Source organism: Acanthochromis polyacanthus, chromosome 7 (assembly GCF_021347895.1).
Source record: "Acanthochromis polyacanthus isolate Apoly-LR-REF ecotype Palm Island chromosome 7, KAUST_Apoly_ChrSc, whole genome shotgun sequence".
Taxonomy (NCBI): domain Eukaryota; kingdom Metazoa; phylum Chordata; class Actinopteri; family Pomacentridae; genus Acanthochromis; species Acanthochromis polyacanthus.
In genome coordinates, this window is record NC_067119.1 from 33,655,552 (window position 1) to 33,681,657 (window position 26,106).

At 41.4% G+C, this 26,106-nt stretch overlaps 2 protein-coding genes across 2 annotated transcripts in view; one reads left to right on the forward strand and one right to left on the reverse strand.

Moving 5' to 3' along the window:
• Positions 1-20,633, reverse strand: part of gcn1 (GCN1 activator of EIF2AK4) — a 56,536-nt gene extending 35,903 nt beyond the window's left edge. The window contains 28 exon segments of the mRNA XM_051951145.1: positions 1,309-1,433; positions 1,666-1,809; positions 2,975-3,055; positions 3,330-3,511; positions 4,638-4,790; positions 4,885-5,083; positions 5,178-5,291; positions 5,388-5,481; positions 5,596-5,774; positions 6,681-6,805; positions 6,927-7,116; positions 7,312-7,471; positions 13,281-13,356; positions 13,464-13,556; positions 13,654-13,806; positions 13,903-14,076; positions 14,247-14,345; positions 14,430-14,480; positions 14,563-14,691; positions 15,451-15,525; positions 15,618-15,795; positions 15,920-16,054; positions 16,551-16,649; positions 16,902-17,010; positions 19,209-19,340; positions 19,457-19,520; positions 19,614-19,716; positions 20,577-20,633. Coding sequence (XP_051807105.1) covers positions 1,309-1,433; positions 1,666-1,809; positions 2,975-3,055; positions 3,330-3,511; positions 4,638-4,790; positions 4,885-5,083; positions 5,178-5,291; positions 5,388-5,481; positions 5,596-5,774; positions 6,681-6,805; positions 6,927-7,116; positions 7,312-7,471; positions 13,281-13,356; positions 13,464-13,556; positions 13,654-13,806; positions 13,903-14,076; positions 14,247-14,345; positions 14,430-14,480; positions 14,563-14,691; positions 15,451-15,525; positions 15,618-15,795; positions 15,920-16,054; positions 16,551-16,649; positions 16,902-17,010; positions 19,209-19,340; positions 19,457-19,520; positions 19,614-19,716; positions 20,577-20,594 — 3,434 coding nt within the window. The 5' untranslated portion in view covers positions 20,595-20,633.
• Positions 3,667-10,933, forward strand: LOC127534909 (uncharacterized). The gene is made up of 3 exons (XM_051951288.1): positions 3,667-3,754; positions 6,933-7,109; positions 8,395-10,933. The coding sequence occupies exon 3, from the start codon at positions 9,640-9,642 to the stop codon at positions 10,540-10,542; it is 903 nt and encodes a 300-aa protein (XP_051807248.1). The 5' UTR covers positions 3,667-3,754; positions 6,933-7,109; positions 8,395-9,639; the 3' UTR covers positions 10,543-10,933.
• Positions 20,634-26,106: the final 5,473 nt, after the last annotated feature.

The following is a 26,106-nucleotide window of genomic DNA, read 5'->3' on the forward strand; positions in this document are numbered from 1 at the left end:
ATAAATTTTTATTTATTGTTACTTTTGTGAGTTTCAAGTGATTTCAGTGAGAATTGTGGGTTTTTCCTTCTTTAACTGAGGGGTACCAACAATTTTGTCCACGTGTGTAACTTCTATCTATTGTTTTATATAGAAATATGTGTTCATTAGTCAGTATTTTGTTTATATATGTATATATGGCATAATCATATATTGTCTCTTCAAATTATTAAAATAGGCTAATTGACTTTACTACCATTATCTGCTTCTCTAACATATATTAGTGTGTGTGTGTTTACAGTGTTTGCAAAATACCTGTCTACAGTTGAGCTTAATATCAGAATATTCTATTACTGTTAATCCCGCCATGAATATTAAAATACGCTGAACCATTTGTCCTGTATCATAGCTACATGTATGACATTTGCAGCAAAAAATAAAAACACGTGAAAATCCGTTTAATATTTAGAGTTAAGATGGATTAAATGCGCTGTCAAACAGCGCTGACTGGAGCGGGTGACCGGACCAAGAGGGTGGCCGTATTTCTCGCTGCGCAGCTGCCTGAGCGGCGTCTACTCTTTATTATGTCTATGGTTGCAAGTACACACGACTGATCCCGTATGTTTGGTCCTGTTGTCGCGTCTCTTCCCTCCGCCGGGTGAAAAAATTGCTGGGCATTTGGTGGTTAGAGCGCTTTTCGTACAATTTCCTGGCATGATTTTTCGTTTTCATGTGGTCTATCAGCGCTTGGCATCCTCTGTCGCTGTATTTTGTCTCATCGTCGCACACCATGCACCTCGCTTTCCCAGCTACATCTAACTTTCGATAATGCTCTCCAATCGTTGTTTCCAACTCGTGCTTTTGCAAGCGCACTGTTGACAACTACGTGCGATCCAACCCTATACCCCTTACACCCTATATTTTTTTCTCATCGAATTTGGGCGATTCACGGTGGGTCTCAAAATTGATACCTTGATACGCGAATTTTCGCGGATCCGCGACCAAATAACATGCCTGCATAATGATACAATTTTCATTAATCACAGTGCAAAAATTAAGGGGAAAAAAACAAATAGAATGGTTAAAATTTTAATATTTAAAAAAATGACATGGTAGGACGGTGTCATGGTGATGAGTGACACTGGGAACATAAATGTGATCTGAAGAACAAACAAGCCGGGAACCTGGAATGTGCTGCAGGTAAAGATCTGATCAATGTAAAGAGACACAAAGTGATTCTCAGACACACATATAGTGACCAGCGAGTTTTAGTACTCAGTGAGGACTTAACAAGAGGAAGAAAGGAGTAAGAGATCCCATATTACATACTTTTCAGCCAAAGCTCGTCCCTCCTCCTCAACATCAAATCTGGCAACCCAAAGTCTGCGCAGTAAACTCATTCCGCTTGCCTCTGTGCTGTCTGTAGGAAGGGCAAACTCCATCTCCAACAGCCCCTGAGCACAAATAAGACTAGGTGTTATTATACATAACAGAGCAGGTCCCATACGGTCTATACACATTTTTGTGAGTTTACCAAAATAGTTTTTTGTTCATAAAATCTGTAGAGAAAACAGCCTTAAAAAACGCGAAATGTGCTGAGTTTCCCAACCAGGAGAATATCTGTTTAATTATCTGTGAGACTGGTCAAGCTTCTAAAAATGTCAAACTAAGCGACCCAAGGCTCACCCTGAGGGAAGCATCCCGGACAGAGAAGCAGGGGGACAGCAAGGCGTTGAGCAGGACGTCGATCTCTGGCTGCTCTGCTACAGTGCAGCCATCTCCTCCTCCAGCACTGGCAGACAGAGCTGTCAGGCACTGAGAGGCCAACACCTGAAACACAGTGTGAACAGTCTCATATCACAACGCTAAGCAGCAGATCTGTCATCATTGTGACTATATGAGGCTGTTTTAGGTGGGGGACAGAAAAACAGAGGGAGAGAGAGAACCAGACCAAGAACTAATTACAATAGTAAATAAGTCTCATAAAGTAATTACTAGGGCTCTATAGTCTCCTGGATTAGGGTTTTCCAGTGTGCGGTCCTGACCAAAATTCTCAATGGTCAGAATAACCGTGGTGTTATTTCTTTATGTCCTTGCAGGATTAATGTATTATTTTTGGAAATGAGTTGAACTGATCGTCTGTGTATTTTCTGAGTCTATTATTAGAATTTGATAGAACAAAACAGCCAAATATAATGTTGCCATATTTACATGATTGTAGATATTACAAATACTGGCTTTGCCATTTCATAATTCATTTACACAAATAATAATAATAATTAGAAAAGCACTCAGAGTGCAGACCACCGCCAAGGATAGAGAGGAAAACAGGAAACCCATGCAGTAAAGGATCATGAGCTGGAATCGAACCTGTCTCTCTGACACAGTTCTGTTTACGAATCACCTTCTTAACCAGTTGAGCTATCTGGACACCTTGTTCCAATTTGTTGGACGACATACTAACCTATGATGTTTTTGTCATATTTCGGACAACATACTTAAACATACTAAAAAATTCAAAGTGATCCAGAATCCAGGATCCTTTCCGGATTGCCACCAAAATTAAATCAGCTCTTCCTCTTACCATAGTCTACATCCCCTCAAAATTTCATGTGAATCTGCCCAGGCGTTTTTGAGTTATCTTGCTAACAGACGGACGGACGGACGGACGGACCCCGGGTGTCACATAACCTCCTTGGTGGAGGTAATAATAATGATGATAATAGCATGGAGAGTGCACTCAGTACACATATGTAGACAACGCACAGATTTTTCTTGCCATGCAACTAATCGATTGCTTGACGACAAGGGGCAGTTTCAGTCCACCAAGAAGTAATTAGAGAGAATGGATTTATTTAACATAAGAAAGCAAGTATGATGCATTAACATATGCAAAAAGTATTTGTACAAGCACACAGGCTACAATTAATCTGCAAATTCAATCAATCAAGCCAACAGCAAAGAAAACCAAATGTCTGTCAACTCTGTAGTTTACCTGGAGCCTCGGGGTAGCTGTTGAAATAACTCTGATCAGTAGCAGCAGCATGTTGACACGTGGAAGCAGCTCTGGTCCGTTCTAAGACAAGAAAACAAACATTAGATGAAGTAAACTACTAAATAAAAGGGACATCATCTCTAATTTCAATGTAATTTCTTCTGACAGTCAAGAGCTGGGCTTAAGAGCTGTCAACCAGATGTGAAAACACAAATGACAGGTGTTCAAGTGACTCATGAGAAAACTAATTTTGAGACAACAGAAAGCCCTCCAACTACAAAAGTATAAATAATGTATGTCACATCTTTCTGTGAACATTGCAGAGAGAAAATGGAATGGAAATGGATGTCTGTACCTCATCTATGACAAGATCATCACCGTCTGTGTCGGCCCGAAGCTGGGAGTGTTCGTTGATGACCTGCAATGCTCTGATCATCAAGTTCTCAGTCTCCTCTGTGCTGCCTGAAGACTCCCTGAGTGTTGCGTTGAGAAGAGGAAAACAGAAGGAAAAAGCAGGAGCCGAGAGTGTGGCCACATCTAAGAAAAATTTAAAAAACACAGACAGAGGAGAGCGGTGAGTAAGCCTGCACTGACACCAATATTTTTATCGTAGTTGCCTGCATCATTTCTGACTTGAGACTTAAGTTAATTTTCAGTGTCAAACTATTAACATGTCCTCTTCTGTTTCTTCTGCACAGCAAAAAAAAAAAGAAAATCTCAAAACATCTTCAGTGTCATATTGTCTCAAAGCTTTCATCTGACATATTGAAGAGATATTAGGTGAGCAGATTGCTTTTGTACATATTCTTTATAGTGAGCGATTATATTTGTCCTCATCTTTACTATGACTTGCATTTTTTCTGCTTTTATTTGTATTCCATGAATTTTTCTCTCATCAATTGTTGTAGGAATTGTGATTGGCATTTGAGATTTGGCTATCCTTTTTTGAATGGCTGTTACTACTTGTAGCTTTCAAATAAACGTGTTAGGACTGCACATTTAATTGAATATAAGCCATACTCAAGAAAGATATTAGCTTCCAATTAAAAAATGAACATGATTGGTTCCAATGTTGCTGTTTAAAATGCTCAACCTATAGAAACACGTAAAACATAATGCATACTTAGATTCTCTCAATTCAGGTGAAGAAAAACCTTTTTAAAGTCTTAATTATTTTACTGGCATCTAGGGCACTTCAATTTCAACCTATTCTTTTCCATAAGTCCATTTCTTATGCAACTGTCTACCAGGCGTACTTAAGAATAGATTACCCTTTAATTCTATTTTTCTTAAAGTGGCAAAAAACAAACAATGGAAAATACCGGGCTTTGCAAAAGTTCTGTTAAACTTGTTGAGACATTCACGAAAATGAACACAAAGATTTTTTGGTGCAATAAGATAAAACTTCTGGGTGGCCACATTTCTGATTAGTATTATCATTAACATATATATTGAAATATTTGGAAAATAAAAAATTATCTTATTGCACCAAAAAATCTTTGTGTTCATTTTGCAAGTGTAACAGAACTTTTGCAAAGCCCGGTATGCTATCATTAGCAACACATTGATAAACCATTCAAAAAAGAGAAAAACAATGCATGTAGCAAAACCGTGTTTGCTGCTACAGTTGATACAAACTGCCCAAATCCATAACCGTGCTCACCGCCTGTCTTGCCCTCTCTCTGTGGGACAGTGTGGTTATGCAGCAGCATCACAGTGCGGTGGGCTGCTGTGTCCAGGTCCTCCTGTTCCCAGGCCTTGTCCAAGTCACACTCAGGCTTCAGCAACCGTAAAGTCACATGACCCACAAGTACAGCTGGAAGGGAAATGAAATAGATAGAGATTTTCAGTTGAGATGCCAGAACTAGAGCTATGTTGGTAAATAAAATACATCAAGAAAAGCCTTGTACCAAGATGTTGCAGGTGTTTGGGCATGAGGCACACGCCGATATCCAAGAAGACCTGCTGGATGCACGGAGCAGCCAGAGGGGAGTGGAGCAGCGGCATTAGGACCTGGAGGACCGCAGGGAGCTCCCTAGTGATCTCAGCTGGTCTCTCTATCAGAGTGGCTTCCAGCAAACCCACCACGCTCTGCAGCTCTACATCCAACTTAAGACAGCAGAAGGTCAACAAAGACAAGTTAAAAACGTCCCATATCACGCACTTCATTTTAAGAATTGATTTTGCGGACTTGGTTTTATACCGCTTGAAGTCTTTTGCGAATAGCAGATTCCTTCTCCAGCTGAATTTGCATCATTTCCTTTTGTTTGCTGGTCAGCTGCACCTCATCTTTGATGCCTTTTTTCTTCTTCATCTCCTGTGAGATTAAATAGAAAGCAAAATATACATTAAAACGTGTTCCAGACATTAAATCCACTGAAAAAAAACAATTATCTTGACAACTTCAATCTACCTCCTGTAGCTCCAGTTCAATGATCTGTTCCTTGTAGGAATAGGCCTTGTTTTCTCTCTTCATGTTTACTTTCTTGGTGTTTTCTTTCTGGGCACTGCAGGAGGTTTACAGGAGAGAAACAGAAGTAAATAAATGGCAAACAAACAACAGAAAGTTCTGGAGATTGCTGCTGGGTTTGGAAGTTCACACAGGTAAAATAACAGGTTACCTCTGGATGATGCTGTTGTCATACAGTTGTCCCTCGGGTGTCAGCATGATAGCGAACTCCTCCCTAGTGACCTGAAGCATAGCAGGTTGGGAAAGCCCTTCGATGACTTGACTGATCACCCGTGGTAACAGCTTGTTGGGGGAAAGGCCAGAGAGGGCACCGACTGCATTCTTTACCGCCTGAGGAGAAACAAGTCATCATTAAATATTCAGAGCTGTTTTCAGACACTGAATATGTCACACTGGTGTTGCCTGTTCTGATCAACTGTAATATTTGTTTCATTCAGTTGTGCAAGAGTTGATGGAGTAAAGAGAGAGACACCTGCTATGATTGTAATATTGCAACTCAATCTTTTTTACCCCCTTTTGCCCATATAAAATATTTTTATACTGACCTAACATATATATAAAAAAGCAAAATCAGTTCATTTGCAGTTTTTCATAGTAAAACTTATTTTCTTTCAGTGTAGGACAGATGCATTTAATTTCTCTCTTGGCATACTAAACTATGTTTTGTTGTAGTCTTTTTTGCTGTGATTAATTCAGACAGCTAGCATATTGCAGTGCAGAAATACTGTTTGTGTATCTCAGTTTATTCAGAAATGGGACCAGTTTTTAAAAGTGCTAACTCATTTTTACATCTTTCAGGTTCATCAAGCTAGATGTTTTGTTTTATTTAAGGGGGGGACAATACAGGTAAAGAGGATAACATTTTTGAATAATAGATCTCAGCATGAGACTTCTCCAGTTGATTACTTACATTAAGGCAGTTATTTTTTGCATGACAACATTTTTGAATATTGGTATTGTCTAAATAATCATGTGTTTATGTGCATTAATGTCCAGTAGATCGTACTGTAGACATTTGCCTGCCCTTCATTTGACAGAGGACATGTTATGAAAGAAAAATCGCAAAAGTGGCTAGCGCATGAGAAAAATATTCTTGCCTGTAGTCTCTCAGTAGAAGTCTAATGTGTTTCTACTAATTTTCTATAAACAGCCTCAGCTTCTTTATGGGTGTCAACAAAGTACATAGAGTGAATATTCTGTAACTACAAAAAATGAGGCTGTGTGGTATTTTCAGACCTGATTGTCAGCATTGACCTCCAGCAGAAGTGGCAAAATCGCTTCCAGATTCTTTTCTATGAATTCTTCAGCTTTTATGTTCATGGAGGAGAGCAGAATAGGCCAGAGGCCTGAGCGAGCTTCAACTGAAAAAGATACTAATAGAGTGAATAAAATATCAAATATACATTACAAAGCAACACACTATTCCAACAAATCCCAGAGTTAAAACAACTATTAAAACCCTGGATTCATGTGTTTTCCTACCTATAGATGGATGATGAGTGACTATGAGGGTCTCCATGGCCAGATTCTCAGCTTCCAAAGGATCGCCCCACTGACTGGCAGAGGAACAAACAACACACAGTGCATCCAGCAGGACACGAGGGGGAGCATAGCTACGACCGAGTTCAGTCAGCTCTCCTGACTCTGACACCAGGACATCCTGGGGTAAAACCTGACAATTTTCAGACAAACAGAGAAAGAAATGAACTCATTATTTCATTCTGAAAATGTATCATCTGCAGTTACTCACAAAAGAAACTTAGCAACTCGCTCTCAAGACTGGATATGCACTAAACACTACAAAGCACAATATGCTACAGTGTTTCAGTATATGTAGAGGGGCTTCAACTGAAAAAACAGTCAGTACTTTGTGTTTGTTGATAACCACACGGAGTTCTCCCAGAAGGCCGTGGGCAAGACTGGATCCCCCAAGAGAGGAGAGCAGCTTCCTGATCATCTGCTGTGCTCTCTTTCTCACCCGCCAGCTCCGAGATAACAGAACTGCAACTGTTGCGTGATGATACATCCTACAGAGTGAAAAATGGAGCAGTCATTAAATCACATTAGATAATTAAAAGAATCTGTAATAGATATGCAATCTGTGTGTTTCCTGCACAAGAAGTACACTAGAGGCTTCTAAATTGAAATGCCCCCACTTCATCCCTCAGCAGTGCACATGTGTAACTATCCAGTAAACATTACAGTTCTCCCTTCATCACAATTTTCTCTCCAGGTTCTCTCCAAGGACAGAAGCTTCTATTCACAAATATACAGAATATTAGAAATCTACAATATATAAAATAAATCCACAAAATTCAATAGTCCAGTATTAGAAATCACAACATATACAGCTGATACACTGATTTTAGCTCCCTCACACAGCAAATGTTTAAACATACAGTACAGAAGTATTAAATCACACGATAACCATTGTATTGTATTTATATTGAATATAAGGACATTTTCACCAGCATTGTTTTCATGTATTCGGGCTTTTTTATACAATGAACACAACACCTCTGGTATTATCTACAGGACCATTTACAATAGTAAGGATAATTCAGTTACAAAATCCTGCATTTTGTAAAACATACCTGTGATAACCCACATTTTATTACCCTTCAATAAAACCATCTTAAAGTTAACACAGTAACAATATTCATTTACTCCCTCTAACTTATAAATGTGGGTTAAATGCACCTACCAATCTTTTAAAGAGCTGGTTGTGTATAGAAACAACACTGTTCATTCTCATAGCACAAATTTAGCATACAATTGGTGGGGGCAGTATATTATGAGGCTATGTAAGGCAGAAGACTGTAGGAATCCAGCATAGGCCTTTGGAATTCCAGATGACAAACTCAGACAAGCACTCTTTCCTCTCCAGCACTGACCAACCCCCATTTGTGGAGACATGGGACATATGTATTTCTTTGTGTTTCATTCACAGCAAAAGGACATTCAGACCTTCTGCAGAGAGACGGAGTCCCCTGCTGAACATTAAACACCTGGAAGAACCTTTTTTGTCCTGGGGAAAGCAGACCACAATCTGGTCCTGCTCAAACCTCACTATACACCAAGAGTGAGGAAACTACCTACAACCACACGCTCAATCAGGAGGTGGTCTCCTGAAGCCGAGCAGGCCCTGAAAGACTGCTTCTCGACCACGGACTGGGAAATACTGCAGGGGTCTCACAGCAAGGACATGGAGGAGATGGTTGACTGCACCACGGGCTATATTAACTTCTGTATGGACACTGTGGTTCCAGTTAGATCTGTACGCTGCTTTGCCAACAACAAGCCCTGGATAACGAGTGACATAAAGGGCCTTCTGAACCAGAAGAAGAAGGCCTTTAAAGATGCTAACATGAAGGAGCTCAAGCGGATACAGAGGGAACTTAGAGTCCAGCTCAGGGAGGCGAAGGAGCAGTACAGAAGGAAAATAGAAGAAAAAATGCAGACCACCAACATGAGGGAGGTGTGGGAGGGGATGAAGACCATCACTGGCTGCAGCTCCAAGAGAAGTGCCCCCACTGAGGGGGTGTGGGAAGGGCAAACCAGCTTAACCACTTCTTCAACCGGTTTGACGACCCCAACCCATCCACAACTCTGAACACAGCAGCCCCCACTCTCCCACAAGCCATCACCAACACAGATGAGGACACCACCCCTCCCCCTATAACACCTCCCATGACAATCACAGCAGCTCAGGTCTGCGGAGAGCTGAAGAGGCTGCACCCCAACAAAGCTGCAGGTCCTGATGGAGTATCCCCGAGACTACTGAAGGCCTGTGCGAGGGAGCTGGGACACCCCCTCCAACGCATATTCAATCTGAGCTTGGGACAGGGGCGGCTTCCCCAGCTGTGGAAGACATCCTGCATCATTCCAGTTCCAAAGAAACCACATCCTGGTGAGCTGAACGACTTCAGGCCGGTCGCCCTGACGTCACACGTGATGAAGACCATGGAACGGTTGCTGCTACACCACCTGAGGCCACAGACCCACCACGCCCTGGACCCTCTGCAGTTTGCTTATCGGGAGAAGACCGGAGTGGAGGATGCTATCATCTTTCTGCTCCACCGATCTCTCTCTCAACTGGATAGAGGCAGTGGTGCTGTGAGGATTACATTTTTGGACTTCTCCAGTGCCTTTAATACAATCCAGCCACTGCTCCTCAGGGGCAAACTGACAAGAGATGGGAGTTGAAACACACCTGGTGGCGTGGATTACTGACTACCTGACCAACAGACCTCAGTATGTGAGGCTGGGGGACTGCAGGTCCGACCCTGTGGCCAGCAGCACAGGAGCACCGCAGGGAACTGTACTCTCTCCGGTCCTGTTCACCCTGTACACGTCCGACTTCCAGTCCAACACGGAGCTCTGCCATGTGCAGAAGTTCGCAGATGACACAGCCATCGTAGGGTGTATCAGGAGTGGACAGGAGGAAGAGTACAGGAAACTGATCCAGGACTTTGTCAAATGGTGTGACTCCAACCACCTGCTCCTCAACACCACTAAGACCAGGGAGATGGTCGTGGACTTTAGGAGACCCAGGCCGCATCCAGAACCGGTCATGATTAAAGGGGACCGTGTGGAGGTGGTCCACACCTGCAAATACCTGGGAGTGCAGCTGGATGACAAACTGGACTGGACTGCCAATAGTGATGCTCTGTGTAGGAAGGGACAAAGCTGCATGTACTTCCTTAGAAGGCTGGCGCCCTTCAACATCTGCAAGAAGCCGCAACAGATCTTCTATCAGTCTGAAGTAGCGAGCGCCCTCATGTACGCAGTAGTGTGCTGGGGGAGCAGCTTGAAAAAGAAGCATGCTGCACGCCTGGACAAACTGGTGAGAAAGGTTGGCTCTGTTGTTGGCACAGAGCTGGACAGTCTAACATCAGAGGCAGAGCGACAGACATTGAACAGGCTCCTGTCCATCATAGACAATCCAAGTCATCCTCTGCACAGCAGCATCTCCAGACAGAGGAGCAGCTTTAGTGACAGACTGCTGTCATTGTCCTGCTCCACAGACAGACTGAAGAGATCGTTCCTCCCCCACGCCATCCGGCTCTTCAACACCATCCGGGGGGGAGGGCGATAAAATGGACAAAACAACACAACAAAAATTCTGGAGTCATTACACACTAACACCACGCACACAGACACGCACTTTACCACACAATCATACACACATATCTACATGTTGGACTCAAGTGTGAAAAACAGACTACTGCAGACAGTAACACACTGTCATTCTGCACAATTGCACTACTGCACTGTTGAACTGCCAGATGTTTATATGTTTAGATGTTTATATTCTTAATTATAGTCTTATATGTAACTTGCATGCTCTTATGTTTTTTACCTTTCATGCTGCTGGAACTGTGAATTTCTCTTTGGAGATTAATAAAGTATTTACCTACCCTACCTACCATGCATGGGCGTGGTTCTGCCCTCTACTGGGGGCTCGTCTAGTTAAAGGGGAACTTCGTTTTTTTCAACCTGGGGTCTGTTTTCATATGTCATTTCATACATGTGAGTGATGGAGAAATGAATTTTCAACATAGCTCCAGTATTTAGCCAGGCAGGCAGCTTAGCAGCATAGTCACTATGGCAAAACTGGTGCGAGCTATTGCGCGATTTCAGAACGAGATTTGCTTTCTAGCGTCCTGAGATTTGGATACAGACCACAACAAAGAGCGATCGCCAGGTAATGTGGAGGTTTTCGTTCACTTCTCATCTCTAGCATGTTGTGGGACACTCATTGAGACTATCCGAGCCGGTCAGTGTGGGGGGAAAAAGCACGTTAGGGCGGACTTTGACGCGGCGGGGGGCAAGTTGCCCCATACTTTTCGCTAGCTGAGCTGCTAGCTGAGCTGCTAGCTGAGCTGCTAAGCTGCCTGCCTGGCTAAATACTGGAGCTATGTCAAAATTCATTTCTCCATCACTCACATGTATGAAATGACATATGAAAACAGACCCCAGGTTGAAAAAAAACGAAGTTCCCCTTTAACCTCTGAATTTATTTTCTATTCAGGTTAAAAGGTGAAAATTGTGTTTATTCATTACCATATGTATGACATGTTATCATATCTTCACTGTGACATATATTTTAATATCCAAAGCACATACATATTTCTTTATTGAATTAAATAATTCATATATCTTGTTAATCTGACATGTATCCCACTTTTGGTTGACTGGATTACGGTGAAGGAATAGACAGATCGCGTTTTGCGCGTTTAATATCATATTTTAATCCACTCCTGATCATCTCCCCTCTCTGCCTCTCTTGAGAACAAAGAGAGTCATGTTACTAGTCAGAATTTGCGCCGAAAGTTCTTTCCTCCGCCCAGGTCCGCCCCTGAGCTAGACACACAGATAAAAGCCAGACAATGCCCAGCCTCTTCTCTTACACTCTGGGGAACTCCATGTCGGAGTCTCCCTCTTCTTCATCTGTCGTCTCCCTGAGATGCTGCATTCTGAGAAGCATCTCCCTATTCCTACCTAAGATGCGTCCTTTCCTTTATCTTCTGAAGTTCTCTTTGTTTCAATGTTTGTTAGTTATTTATCCTTCATTTTTGTAACTTAAGTTAGACATAGTTTTGCTCACGTTCAACGCTGAATTTCTCATTTTTATCTATGATTTCTGACAAGAACTGATTAAGAACCAATCTCCTCATTTTTCTAATTTTTACGGCTCTCCATTCAACATCCATTCTTTACTTGGCTAAAGCCTGAGAGCCATCATTTTTAATCAAGTGGCTACCATCCATTGGACACGGCTCCCTCAGCTTAACGCCAGAGACCTGCTGGTCCAGAGACCCATTTGCTCCGAACCGATCGCCATGCAGGACGGCCATCGTTGCCATAGTGACGGACAACAGCACTTGGGGAAACAAAGGCGTCCCGTCGCGCTGTGAGGCGTCATCCATCGGCGACTTCTGCGTCCCACCATATGATGGTTCACTGACAGTAAGACCAGCTGAGATTTCTCTGTTTCTGAGTTCCTGGGTTGATGTCACTCACCACTTGATTAACTACTTAACCGCTCCGTTTTATTCCTTTACCAATCATTCTTAATCCAAATTACCGTTTATTTCGTCAGGTCATGCTATCTGGCTTCCTTCCCATAATCCTCATCTTTTATAATGCTGATTTGAACCCACACACACACATACGATCTCACATACACACGCTCACATACACACACTGCCAATCTCTCATACACACGCACGCACACACACCCATATTCACACACACGCACACACACATACATCACATTTCACTGTATATGTAGAGTTCACCTGTGTTATTCAATAGAATAGTAAATAAATGCTTACATTTAGACCAAATTACAGCCTTGTGTGTTTCATTGTGTGTAAGAACTTGGGTCAATTTAACTGAGAATTCTGGCCATTCTGATATGAGACTGATCTACTGTATTTTGACAGGAATTTCTTTGAAATTCTGCCTAAATTAATTAATTTCCTTGCATAAGCGAGATGGTGCCCTATATAACGAGTGCAAATAATAAAATTACTTTATGTAGTACCCCTACAAGACTCTGAACACACAAAAACATTTACAGAATGTTTTTCAGAAGAAGCAATTCGTGATAGCGCATCTGCTACTGTGAGGTACTAAATACACAGAGGACAAAGTTTACAATAAATTCTAAGTGAAAGTAAGATTGTCTAGTGTTGAGCAGTTTATTGGAGATGAGCAGCTGCTGGTGTGCCCAGTGTTTAACTTGAAAATATGTGTGTGCTAAGATATATTCAGAGCCAAGAGTTCTATATAGGCTTTCTATGCAGACTCACAGAAAAATACACTCACTGTGATTTGCTGGTAGTAAGCCGGTGAGCATGGTCCAAAAACAGCCTTTCACAGAGCTGCAGCACAGTGAGCAGAGCTACACACAGAACGCAACAGAAACAAGCCATCATTTCCTGTCTTGACACTTAAACCACTTATGTGCATTTAAACTACAACAATCCTGAAAATCTGTAGTGGTCTTACTTTCTTCACTGCCCTGAGAGAGGAACTTCTCTGTAGTGAACAGTGGTTTCTTTTCATCTAAGATCAGGCTCCAAAAGGTGGTGAATTTTGTCTCTGTGGAAGGAAAAACAGAAAGCCCTATAAATTCCTATTTTTTAACATTTTTATCACAATGAGTGAGAACAAGTCATTACTGCAATGAAAGCCTCACCTGTTTGTGTCTCCAACAGAGCCAGTCGACTCAAAAGAACAGAAGCCGCCACACCTTCAGCAAGCAAAGCATGTTGGGAGTTCTGTGCTGCAGCCTTCTCAACTGTTTGGAGGAGCAGGGGCATGAGGTCTGAGGCTTGGGCCAGAGTGTCACCTAAGCACAAGGGTAACGAAAGGTGAAAGGTTTAAATTCAACTAAAGAATATCCACATCTGACATTGAAGCGTAATGTTCTGTCTGCTAGACTGACCTTTGAAGGCTCCCAGCATGGCCTGAAGGTAGGCGTGTCGAACCAGAGAGGTGGAGGTCTTGAGGGTGAAAGCTTTCTTCAACCAGTCCAGCAGAGCAGTAGGAACCTCCACTGTGAGGCGACTGCTCCACTGAGAGAGCACAGATACTGCATGCACCAAGGTGCCCTCATGAACTAAAGAAAATCAAGAAAGGTTGGCAGAGTTAGAGATAGAAATATTACACTGTGGAGTTTCCACTACCAAAGCACACACTTTTGGGATCACACAGACAGTTGTGAGAAAGCAACAGATCTGTAAAGGATTCTGACATTTGGGAGCGGAATTAAAAACAGAGCAGTGATACCTTCTTGTTGTAGATAAGGAATGAACATCACAGCGACATCAGAGCTCAGAGTCTGGCTGGAAGTTCCTGACACAGCATGATGGCTGCAGCTGGCAACACCTACAACAATTGTAATAATTGCTTAAAATTCTGTCTTGCTGACAGATAGATGAAAAATTGTGAGGTGTTTAAAATGCCTCTTACCTGACAACACACTCATCTTTTGGGCAACAACTGTGAGCTTTCCCTCAGACCCTGCAACAAGATTCATGCTTCAGGTCAGCAAAATTTAAGATTAAGACAACATTCCAGTCTAATGGGGAAATCATTTGTTCACCTCCAAGGATCTTGAAGAGGTGTGTGACGACATCTTGCACAGCAGTGGGATCACTGCACTGCTGGGCCAGATTCTCCATGGCCTGCACTGCTTCCTCCATGAGCTGGGCATTATTAGCTTTCAACTGGCCTGAAACACAATCCATACCACTAATTAAGTCTACATCATTATACTAAATAGAGTTGTCTTTTATTCTGTATTTACCCTGCAACAAAGAATACTGTATTGACCTAAGATTGTTGCATAAACGAGGAACATCAGCCACTGGTTTATGGAGTACCATTCGGAAGTAATGAGTTTTCGAATTTGGCCGTTGCCATTTAGGTTTTCTAAATACAGATGACGACGAGTGAGGAATGGCTTTGAATGATAACTAAGAGGAAACTATCCATGTCCACAAAACAGAAATGTGTCTATCACAAGGTAGCCATGCTCCAAAGTATACCCTATTCATTGTTAATTTTACTCTAAATAGGACAAAAATCTGCCAAATTAACATCAAGTTCTATTAAAGGAGATTTGAATCTAGTGATTGAAATCATAAACACATCAGGAAAATGTTTATTGAAGCCAGTCAAGTTAGAAATAGGGTAATTTTCTCATACATTGCCATACAATCACACTTAATTTTTTAACCAGAGGAGTTCAGATTCAGATTCAGAAAACTTGATTTGTCCAGAGGGGTAATTGAAAAGGCACATAGAGCAGTCAGTGCAACAATGACATAATAAGAAATAGGGGAGTTGGCCCCCAGCGACACACCTCTGCACTGACTTCACTGTTCAAACAGATCTGTTCATATTTGATACACAGTTTATCATCATGACAGGTGAGTGTATACTTTCAAATATGCTGCACACAGCTAAATCAACAGATGTAAGTTCTTACTTGCTAAGGCCTTTCCGATATCCACAGCATACTGACTGAGGTCGAGGGTTACAGCTGACAACAGGCAGGAAACAGCTGAAAAGACATTGAACAGTATTTTGTTTGACTGTATGAGCCTTTAACAGGTAAGGACTAAAGATGATCATCGTAAAATAAAAGCGCCTCACTCTGCATAGCGTTCTCTGGGCTGCGGAGCATGGTCTTCTGCAGGGCAGGAAGCAGCAGTTCCTTGAACTCAGAGTGGGACACATGGCGCAGTAGGGAGCTGCTTTTGTCCAAAATGTGCTGCTGTGGTTTTGTCTTGCTCATGAGGACTGATTTTACGTACAGGTCCAACATCGCACTCTGAAAAATCAGAGACAGTAGGTTGCTCACTCTTTTAAAAGAGTTACATGCAGAGCAAGTTACAACAGCAGCATCAGGGTAAAAATCCAAACAGAACTACCTCTTAAAAACAAACAAACCATACCTTATGCTTCTCTATTGTAGCTTTGTCTTTCTGAGCAGCGCAGAAGTCTAAACACACCCCCAGCATGACCAGAGTTGTAGAGTTCTGGTCCAGAGTCAGCAGAGTACTGATGTATTGATCAACCAGCCCGGGGCTCTAGTAAAGACAGACAAAATGTCAGATCTATCCTTCATTTCTGTGTGTACTACAGTTGTTTTCATGTCACAGATTAGGATCCATAATTGCTACAGGCAATCAATCAATTTCCCCCTCTCGATGTAAAAAAAGGCATCATTCTGGACCCTATTACAGTAGCTGGTTCTGTCACAGACAGTGATAAATTATGTAAAAACGATGTGACATTCACTGAGTTTGGAATTATTTTATGATTGTAGTATTTATCTACAATTATTTGAAAAAAACATGCATAAAGAATTTTAAACTTGCCCAGTTATCGGCTTGGCTGATCTAATGTTTAATATTTTTCCAATTATCAATATTCTTTTTTCTTTTTTGTATAAATTCCCCATAAAACAATTTAAAAATGAGCTCGGATGCAGCCGCCTCACTGAGGCTGAACCTTATCGGGTTCGATTGTCCTCTCAAACAAGATCAACATGAGTCTTTTACCATTAGTGTGTTTGACACTCACCTCCTCCCAGAGGTGACAGAGTTTCTTGAAGCTTGATTTCTGAGCCGTGTTCTGAGCTCCACCCACCACCTCGGCCACAAGAAGGCTCTGAACCTCCACCTGACAGAGCGCACAACAGATCACATGGTTAAACTAACATCCAAAACAAAACAGTGATCCTAGTCAGATGCTGATAAATCCTGTACCAAATGTTTGTCAACTTCATGAGGCCTTTCAGTTTGTAACCAACTCACAAACCAACATTTAGTGTTACAGTAAAAACTGCACAACTGACTGTAAACTACCAGAGTGACAAATATAGCTCATATAAATTTCAGTTCAAAAAGATTTTCTAAATACTCTTTCACTGACCATTTTCTTCCAGATGGATCCTTCTCTTTTCTCTGTGGCAGAAAACACACTGGGGACTAAAAGACAGGTCCAAGACAAGCCGATAAAGGCAGCAGAGCCTGTGCTTTTACTGCAAATATAATGAGGTAATTGTGAGAGGCAAGAAAAAAAACAGAATAATATGCAATCACGGATTTAAATATTTTTATTTAATCTGTTGTTTTTAATGTTCTACTTGTGTAGTTATCTAAATAACAAACGTATTTTTTAAATTTCTTGCTGACGTAAACAGGGCTGCAGACGAACTTTTTTTCCTAGGAGCACAGTGGCCCCTATCTTAAAATTTTAGGAACACAAGCAAAAGATTTAGGGGCGCACACCTAAATCGACTTGCAAAGTAAATATTCACATATCCTCTCATTTTCACTGTATTACTGGTAAATACTTGCACAATAAATGCAGAAACTATGTTTGCAATTTACATTTTATAATGCAGCAGTTGACACAACATAAGAAAAGCACTCAGAGAGTGCAGTACTCCACCAAGGCTGCTCGGTTGATGTCTAATTTCCGACAGATGAAAACTTTAATAAAAAATTACCTTCTGGTGAGCACAGGCAAGTGTTATGCATGTGCACGTTATGTATTTATACCAAATCATGTGTAAATTACTCTTATAAAGGCCTGCTGATCAATTCATCACTTTTTGCAAGCCTTTCTTTTGCTAGTGTTAAAATAACCGTTCTCTCCAGGCTTTTATGTTGAAGGCGTATTTTTAATGCTATGGGCTTTTATTTTGTAAACATTCCAGCGGCACAGGAAGGGTTTCTCTCAGACGAGGTTTCTTGACATGATGAAGACGCTGCCGAAAAGTCCGAAAATTCACGTCAACATAAAATAAAATGGCTCCACGATGCTGCTGTCTAGCAAAGGATGTGTCTAAACTTATAAGCAGCTGGAATGAGGACAAGAAAGGAGTGAAGGACAGAAAGGTGAATTTGTCTTCAAAACAAGGCTGAACGTAAATAAAGGCTTTGTGAAACATCAGGAGCTTCACCGTCATTCACCCCCCCGCTTTAATACACATGGGCCCGCCTGCCGCCGCCTTCTTCTTCTTTGGTGTTCGTCTCCTTTCTTCTTCTTTTGGAGTTAATGTCGGTTGGTAAACCAGCTCATTTGTACATTACTGTATACTGGACTGAAGTGTGGAGCAGACGTTTGTCAGCAACAAAAAATATTCAATAATAATTTAAAAAGAAATCAGCAAATTTACTGGTCGCACATGGGCGAGTAGATGAAAAATTTACTCACACCCGCTCAAATTTTGGTCACAAAATGCGATCATTTAGTCGCAGTCTGGAGCCCTGTTAAATGATTCTGTTTCTCAAGACATTTAATTTGAGATGTCTAAGGCTATGTTCACACTGCAGGGGTTAATGCTCAATTCCAATTTTTTTGTGAAATCCGATTTTTTTGCGAGTTTGTTCACATTTCCAATTAAATGCGACTTGTATGGGATCTCCTGTGTGAACCTCACACGACCCAAAAGTGTCCCGCATGCACAGAAGAGGACACAACAACGACAGAGAGCATGTTCAGTGTTTACGGAAGTAAACATGGACGCTAACAGTAGAGCATGTCTGGCCATTTTAAAGTTGTTGTCCAACCGGAGCCAGCATATTTATAACTTAATTGTTTTAAGGAGAAGGTCAAGAAGGAAGAGAGCCAGGATTTTGGCCCTGGCATTTTGTGGGGCAGTGGCAGCAACGTCTGTCCAGAGAACTGTGTGGGTGCGGAGTCGCAGCCGCTTCACAGATGCAGACTTCATTGAGAATTTTTGAATGATAAGGGCAACCTTTACGTACACATGTGAGCGCCTCTTTTTAACACTCTCATGGCAAGACACACGTCTTCGGGAGCCCGAAGACGTGTGTTTTGCTTGAACACAGAATAGTGACGTTTGTCGTGTACCAATGACATATAGGTCGGATAAATGTGACCTGGCCGTTCAGACTGAAGTTGTTTGGCAAAAGATCCGATACCTATCGGAATTAGGACCACATATCCAAGTGGCCTGGGTCGCATTTGAAAAAAAATCGGGTCTGTGTCATTCAGACTGTCATGAAAAGATCAGATACAGGTCGTATGGGGTAAAAAAAAAAATCGGATTTGGGTCACTTGAGCCTGCAGTGGGAACGTAGCCTAACACAGTCGGTTGCATGATGTGGCATCCGTTCTCTTCTATAATTTTGCAAATGCAGAAACTGATATAGTAGCACTTCAGAAAACTTTACAGATATAAGTCTACAACACAAAACTTAGCAGTACCTGGGCTCTCCATTTTTGCTGATGACTCCACAATTCAGCAGGCAGTGGAGGAGGCTGGTTACCAGGATGGCAGGCTGACTCTCAGCCAGCTGGCCAATGACAGAGAGTAGCTCTCTGCGTGACGCAGCATCCCTGAGAGACACAGACATTCATGTAAAAACAAAGGATACAAACAATGAAAGCAAAAACAATGTGTAAAAATATTACTGTGTGTTGAGTATGTTTTCCAAGTGACTACATAAACTGACCGATATCTGTGTGGAGTGAGACAGAAGAGCTTGCATAGTCCTTTGATGGCAGGCTCTGGCAACTCTAAAAGAAAAAGGTTTTGAAGTCATTATTGATGACTGAAGTAAGTACTTTAACCTAGCATATCATAGTGGAGAAAATCACAAAAACCCTCACCTTTGCCCTTTACACATTGTTTTAGGTCTCCGAATATCTCCTTGCGCTCTTTCACACTGGCTGTAGTCACTCTCGCAGCAAATTTCTTCAGTATATCTGAAACCTGTAGGAACAGTCACATTTAGAATGAGGGCTGTCTAATAACTTCAGCTAAGCAAACGACTGCAGAGACGTCGTCATTTTTGTAGTCTAGAAGCAAAATATGTTGAGTTTATGGTTATGTACGAGAGATGGCTTCTCAGTATATGGACATAGTAACAAGGCAGAAAAAACTTGTGTTTTGCCTGAGGGGGCCATTAGGACAAGGCTGTAATCAAAGACGAGTAAATTCCATATAAAATGCTCCACATGCTTCGCTATAAAATTAAATGGCAATAAAGTAAATGGCATTTAACAATGACAGCATTGCTTCTGAATCAGCTGGTGTTGGACAACGAAATTTTTAGCAAAGGCCATGGAATGATTGTTACGAATTTGACTAACATACTGTGTTGTATTACACTAACAGAATCTTAATGATCTGACTAATAGCGGTCTACTTGAGGAGGGCGTGGCTTAGTCAGCTCATCATCATATTACTTGCTTATCTGTACAACTACCTGAGAGTCAGCCCAAATAAACTCGGAGACAGTAAGTCAGAGTTTCTGAACAGTTAGTAAACAAGGCGGTGAGTTAACTTTAATGTGTTCCTATTGTTGTACAGAACAGTGCCGGGTCAGTGAGAGCCGGTTACCGTCAGCTGCCACAACTTGGTCACATCCAGTCACACTGAGGCTACGCAGCACTGAGCTAACAGCCTGCTAACCCGCTGCTGCTGCTTCCCGCCGCAGTTTTTCGGCGAAGACCAAAACACACCGATATGTTTTCAAAAGCAGCGCTCAAGATACCGCGAATTTGGTTTCTACGCTACTTATTTACCATTCTCAGAGTGGATAGCACAGTCATAAACCCAGTCACACAAACCTGCGTGTCCGCTGCCATCTTGCCGGTCTCTCTGCAGGAAATGCTTGTACACGTCACTACCGGGTCACGGCACCTACTCTTCTTCTTCTTCTTGTTTTACGGGGGGTTGGCATCCAGCTTCTTGGTGCATTACCGCCACCTTCTGTTCCGGAGTGTGGACCAGACAGTAGACTTACAGACTTTCCTTTACCCGACCTACAGCACCGACTCGATGCTCGATTGAATCCATGTATTTGGACAAGGTACGTTTTATCCGTTTGTTTCCTGGCTATAAAAGACACAAGCAGAAACAAAAAATCAAGCCGTTTTTTCGTTTTGAGCAAAAAACAAAAATACAGGAAACGGTTCGTTTTTTCGTTTTTTCGTTTTGAACAAAAAAACAAAAAAAACAGGAAACGGTTCGTTTTTTCGTTTTTTCGTTTTCACCCCCAAAATGAAAATACGACTCAATATTCCGTTTCATTGGTGGGCGGGGCTTCGGAGCCTGCCGGTGCACAATAAAGCTCCTGCCCATCACAATAAAGCTCTTGCGCTGGCGTTCATAGACAGACTGACTTTCATTGTATTGCTTGCCCCCACTGCACTTCCCCTAACTCTAAATCAAAGCAAGTCGTGTACACAGTAATGACAGTCATAACCAGTGGTGTAGTCTAGTTTTTTCTACTGGGTATACTCCAACCTCATAAACCAAAGCCAGGTCAGGTTCTCATATATGTGCGCGTGCACTCACATGTCCGCGCGCGCGCGCGCGCGCGCGCACACACACACACACACACACACACACACACACACACACACACACACACACACACAAGCAGCAGCAACAGCAGCAACTCCTTTATTTCAAACTACCAATTAGATACTTATAGACATTATAGCGTCAGCAGCTCCTCCTCCTGCCATCAGGTAGAGCTGATGTTTCCTCTTCATCAGGTAGAGCTGATGTTTCCACTTCATCAGGTAGACCTGATGTTTCCTCTTCATCAGGTAGAGCTGATGTTTCCTCTTCATCAGGTAGAGCTGATGTTTCTCTTCATCAGGTAGACCTGATGTTTCCTCTTCATCAGGTAGAGCTGATGTTTCTCTTCATCAGGTAGACCTGATGTTTCCTCTTCATCAGGTAGACCTGATGTTTTCTCTTCATCAGGTAGACCTGATGTTTCCTCTTCATCAGGCTCCCTTTCCTAAACTTTAACCTTATCTCCAGCTGTAGTGTTCCCTAAAGCGGCAGTATTCACAGGACAAGCAACAGGCTTATTAAAACACTGAAATGGTTTCATTTAGCTTTGCTTTCTTATTCTTATTTTTTCTCCACTGACTGATGTTGGGTCATTAGAAGTTCCAGACTCATGTCCCTCTTCTGCTAAGCCAGGGGTATTCAGCTAAAATTCAGAGAGGTCCAGTCAGCAAAGGTCCAGAACATCATAATGTCTAACTTGAGTTACTGTGATATATGCTGATGTAACCTGGTAGTTTTATTAGAGTCTGCCTGTAATCAAAAACTGACCGTCAAATAAATTCAGTACGGTTCAAAAACATTTTGACATTTATTAATAAATAACTTATATGTAACTGTATATCTTAGAATAAAGTGCAGAACTTAAAAAAGCATGACTGAACAACCTGAATCAACTTCTATACATCTTTAACAATAATTAAATCTCATAAATGTAAACATTTGAACACTTTTACATTTTTGTCTGTCTCATATCACTCCCCTAATATCTCTGCAGCTTAATGGGAGAGCTGAGCTGCTGCTTGTTTGAGCCGTTCTCAAAACATATTGTGATTATGTTCATAGTTGAGAAAGCTGCCTTACAGCTGTTTGCTGAGCCAAACATGGTCAGCATGTGACCACAGTCTGTCCTCTAGAGATGTATAAGGCACAAAAGATACGGTCCGAATTTCCATATAACCACTTAAAAATGCGCAAACACATGTATTAGTATGTTTTTTTGACATAACGTTCACTTTTCTCTGTGTCAGGAAGCGGTGAAGCTGTATGGGATGGGGGAAGGTGTCTGGCTGAGAACAGGGCTCACTAAAGGCTCACCTGTCAAATTTACACCCGTATAGACGGCGTCTGGGTCCGGATCCGGACCGCGGTCGGCCTTTAGTGAGCCCTGTTCTCAGCCAGACACCTTCCCCCGTCCCATACAGCTTCACCGCTTCCTGACACAGAGAAAAGTGAACGTTATGTCAAAAAAACATACTAATACATGTGTTTGCGCATTTTTAAGTGGTTATATGGAAATTCGGACCGTATCTTTTGTGCCTTATACATCTCTAGAGGACAGACTGTGGTCACATGCTGACCATGTTTGGCTCAGCAAACAGCTGTAAGGCAGCTTTCTCAACTATGAACATAATCAAAATATGTTTTGAGAACGGCTCAAACAAGCAGCAGCTCAGCTCTCCCATTAAGCTGCAGAGATATTAGGGGAGTGATATGAGACAGACAAAAATGTAAAAGTGTTCAAATGTTTACATTTATGAGATTTAATTATTGTTAAAGATGTATAGAAGTTGATTCAGGTTGTTCAGTCATGCTTTTTTAAGTTCTGCACTTTATTCTAAGATATACAGTTACATATAAGTTATTTATTAATAAATGTCAAAATGTTTTTGAACCGTACTGAATTTATTTGACGGTCAGTTTTTGATTACAGGCAGACTCTAATAAAACTACCAGGTTACATCAGCATATATCACAGTAACTCAAGTTAGACATTATGATGTTCTGGACCTTTGCTGACTGGACCTCTCTGAATTTTAGCTGAATACCCCTGGCTTAGCAGAAGAGGGACATGAGTCTAGAACTTCTAATGACCCAACATCAGTCAGTGGAGAAAAAATAAGAATAAGAAAGCAAAGCTAAATGAAACCATTTCAGTGTTTTAATAAGCCTGTTGCTTGTCCTGTGAATACTGCCGCTTTAGGGAACACTACAGCTGGAGATAAGGTGAACATTTAGGAAAGGGAGCCTGATGAATAGGAAACATCAGGTCTACCTGATGAAGAGGAAACATCAGCTCTACCTGAGGAAGAGGAAACATCAGCTCTACCTGATGGCAGGAGGAGGAGCTGCTGACGCTATAATGTCTATAAGTATCTAATTAGTAGTTTGAAATAAAGGAGCTGCTGCTGCTGCTGCTGCTGTGTGTGTGTGTGTGTGTGTGTGTGTGTGTGTGTGTGTGTGTGTGTGTGTGTGTGTGTGTGTGTGTGTGTGTGTGTGTGTGTTCTTGTACTTGCTACATTGTGAGAACCATTTTCTGCATTTAACTATCAAAGTGAGGACATTTTTACAAAGTGAGGACATTTTGGCCGGTCCTCACTTTGAAACAGCCATGTTTGAGGGTGAAGACTTGTTTTTAGAGAACAGGTATGAATTGAGGTTTGGTTAGGGTTAGGGTAAGGGTTAGGGTTAGGCCTAGATGTCCTCACTAAGATAGAAGTACAAACATGTGTGTGTGTGTGTGTGTGTGTGTGTGTGTGTGTGTGTGTGTGTGTGTGTGTGTGTGTGTGTGTGTGTGAGTGTGAGTGTGTGCTTGCGCGCGTGGACATGTGAGTGCACGCGCACATATATGAGAACCTGACCTGGCTTTGGTTTGTGAGGTTGGAGTTTTCCCACTCGAAAAAACTAGACTACACCACTGGTTATGACTGTCATTACTGTGTACACGACTTGCTTTGATTTAGAGTTAGGGGAAGTGCAGTGGGGGCAGGCAATACAATGAAAGTCAGTCTGTCTATGAATGCCAGCGCAAGAGCTTTATTGTGATGGGCAGGAGCTTTATTGTGCACCGGTGAGCTCTGAAGCCCCGCCCACCAATGAAACGGAATATTGAGTCGTATTTTCATTTTGGGGGTGAAAACGAAAAAACGAAAAAACGAACCGTTTCCTGCTTTTTTTGTTTTTTGCTCAAAACGAAAAAACGAAAAAACGGCTTGATTTTTTGTTTCTGCTTGTGTCTTTTATAGCCAGGAATCAAACGGATAAAACGTACCTTGTCCCAGAGTTCTTAACATTTTAATACTTAAAAATACTTGCTTGGACCATTAAAGCAATTTTCTTCACACTGAGATCATGAGTTCTCAGACTGATGAGCCTACTCGCTCTAAATAAGACAAACGCGTCTTGTTTTTACAGTACGTATAGCGAAGTTTGAGACAGAGAAGTCAAGTCAAGTTGACACGAGTTCTCACTTTGACTTCCGGTTCTGCCAGTAGCTTCCGAATAGGGAAAATGCTTTTTGTGTTTGTTTAAACCTTCAAATTTATAAAAAAAATTTAAAATTTAAAAAAAAAATAAAAAACGAAGTGTTTTTTTCTTTCTCTGCTTTTAGTTTATCGAATTTCATTTTTAAACAAAAAAAAACAACAAAAAAGATTATTTGTTGTTTCTCTTTTTTTTTGAAACGGAAAAACGAATGAGCGAACCATACATGGATTGAGTTGTTTACTTATAATGAATTTTTGTTAGAATATGAAATTCCTGTACTCCCAGGAGAATTTACCATTGTTTTTGATGCTATTCCTTCAGGTTTAAAAACCTTGCTATTATCTACTACCAGACCTTCACCAATGTTTACCCCTCAAATTACTCAGTCAGAATTATGCATAGGAAATGCAGATCCCTTTTTGAGTAAAAAACAAAAAACAAAAATAAATGCATTAGAGAAATAATTCAAAGGGATACTATTTTTAAGCCGGCTTCTGTCTTGTTTTAGAATAATTTATATTCTGATGTGGATTGGGAAAAAGTATGGTTATTGCATAGGAAATTTTTCATCTCGAATAAGGTGCGAGAGGTATCCCTGAAATTGTTACACAGGTGTTATCCAGTTAACTCAGTTCTGGTTAAGTATAAGATCAACGTTGACCCTCTTTGTTCATTTTGTCACAATGCTGATGAAACATTAGCTCATCTGTTTTGGGATTGTGCATTCAGTCAAATTTTTTGGTGTGATATTAGTATTTTTTAAATGGAAAATTGGATATTACTCTGAACTTTAAAATTGAATATACTTTATTAGTTTTTTACTAATGATTTGTCTGTTAAGAAATTGTTTATTGTTAATCTGATTTCATTATTGGCAAAATTTCATATTCATGCTAGGCAATTTGCCAGTCAGAAACTCAACTTTGTGATCTTTAAAACCTACTTAAAATCCTACTTGGACACCTTGAATTTTGCACAAATGTTCAAGCTGTGAAAACTAAAGCCTTATGTAATGAATTTAAACCATAATCCCCACCCACCCCCACCCCCACCTCTTTTTAGTTTAACTTAGTTTACAATTCTACAATTCTACAATTTCATTTAGCAGACGCTTTTGTCCAAAGCGACGTACAACACAAGCAAGAATTCAGACATAAGGAAAAACCTGTAGTAAGTGCAAAAAGTGCTTCAAGTGCGATTGGTCAAAGGTGTTGCCATCAAGTTGCAGAAGAATTGCCAACCACCCCCCGCCCCCCACCCCCCTTTTTTTTATCTTTGTCAGCGCTAAAGTTTACCTCTTCTTTTCTT

What these genes read in the sequence shown, in the direction of transcription:
- LOC127534909 (XM_051951288.1), top strand. Translation starts at nt 9,640, where the DNA reads ATGGGAGTTGAAACACACCTGGTGGCGTGGATTACTGACTACCTGACC.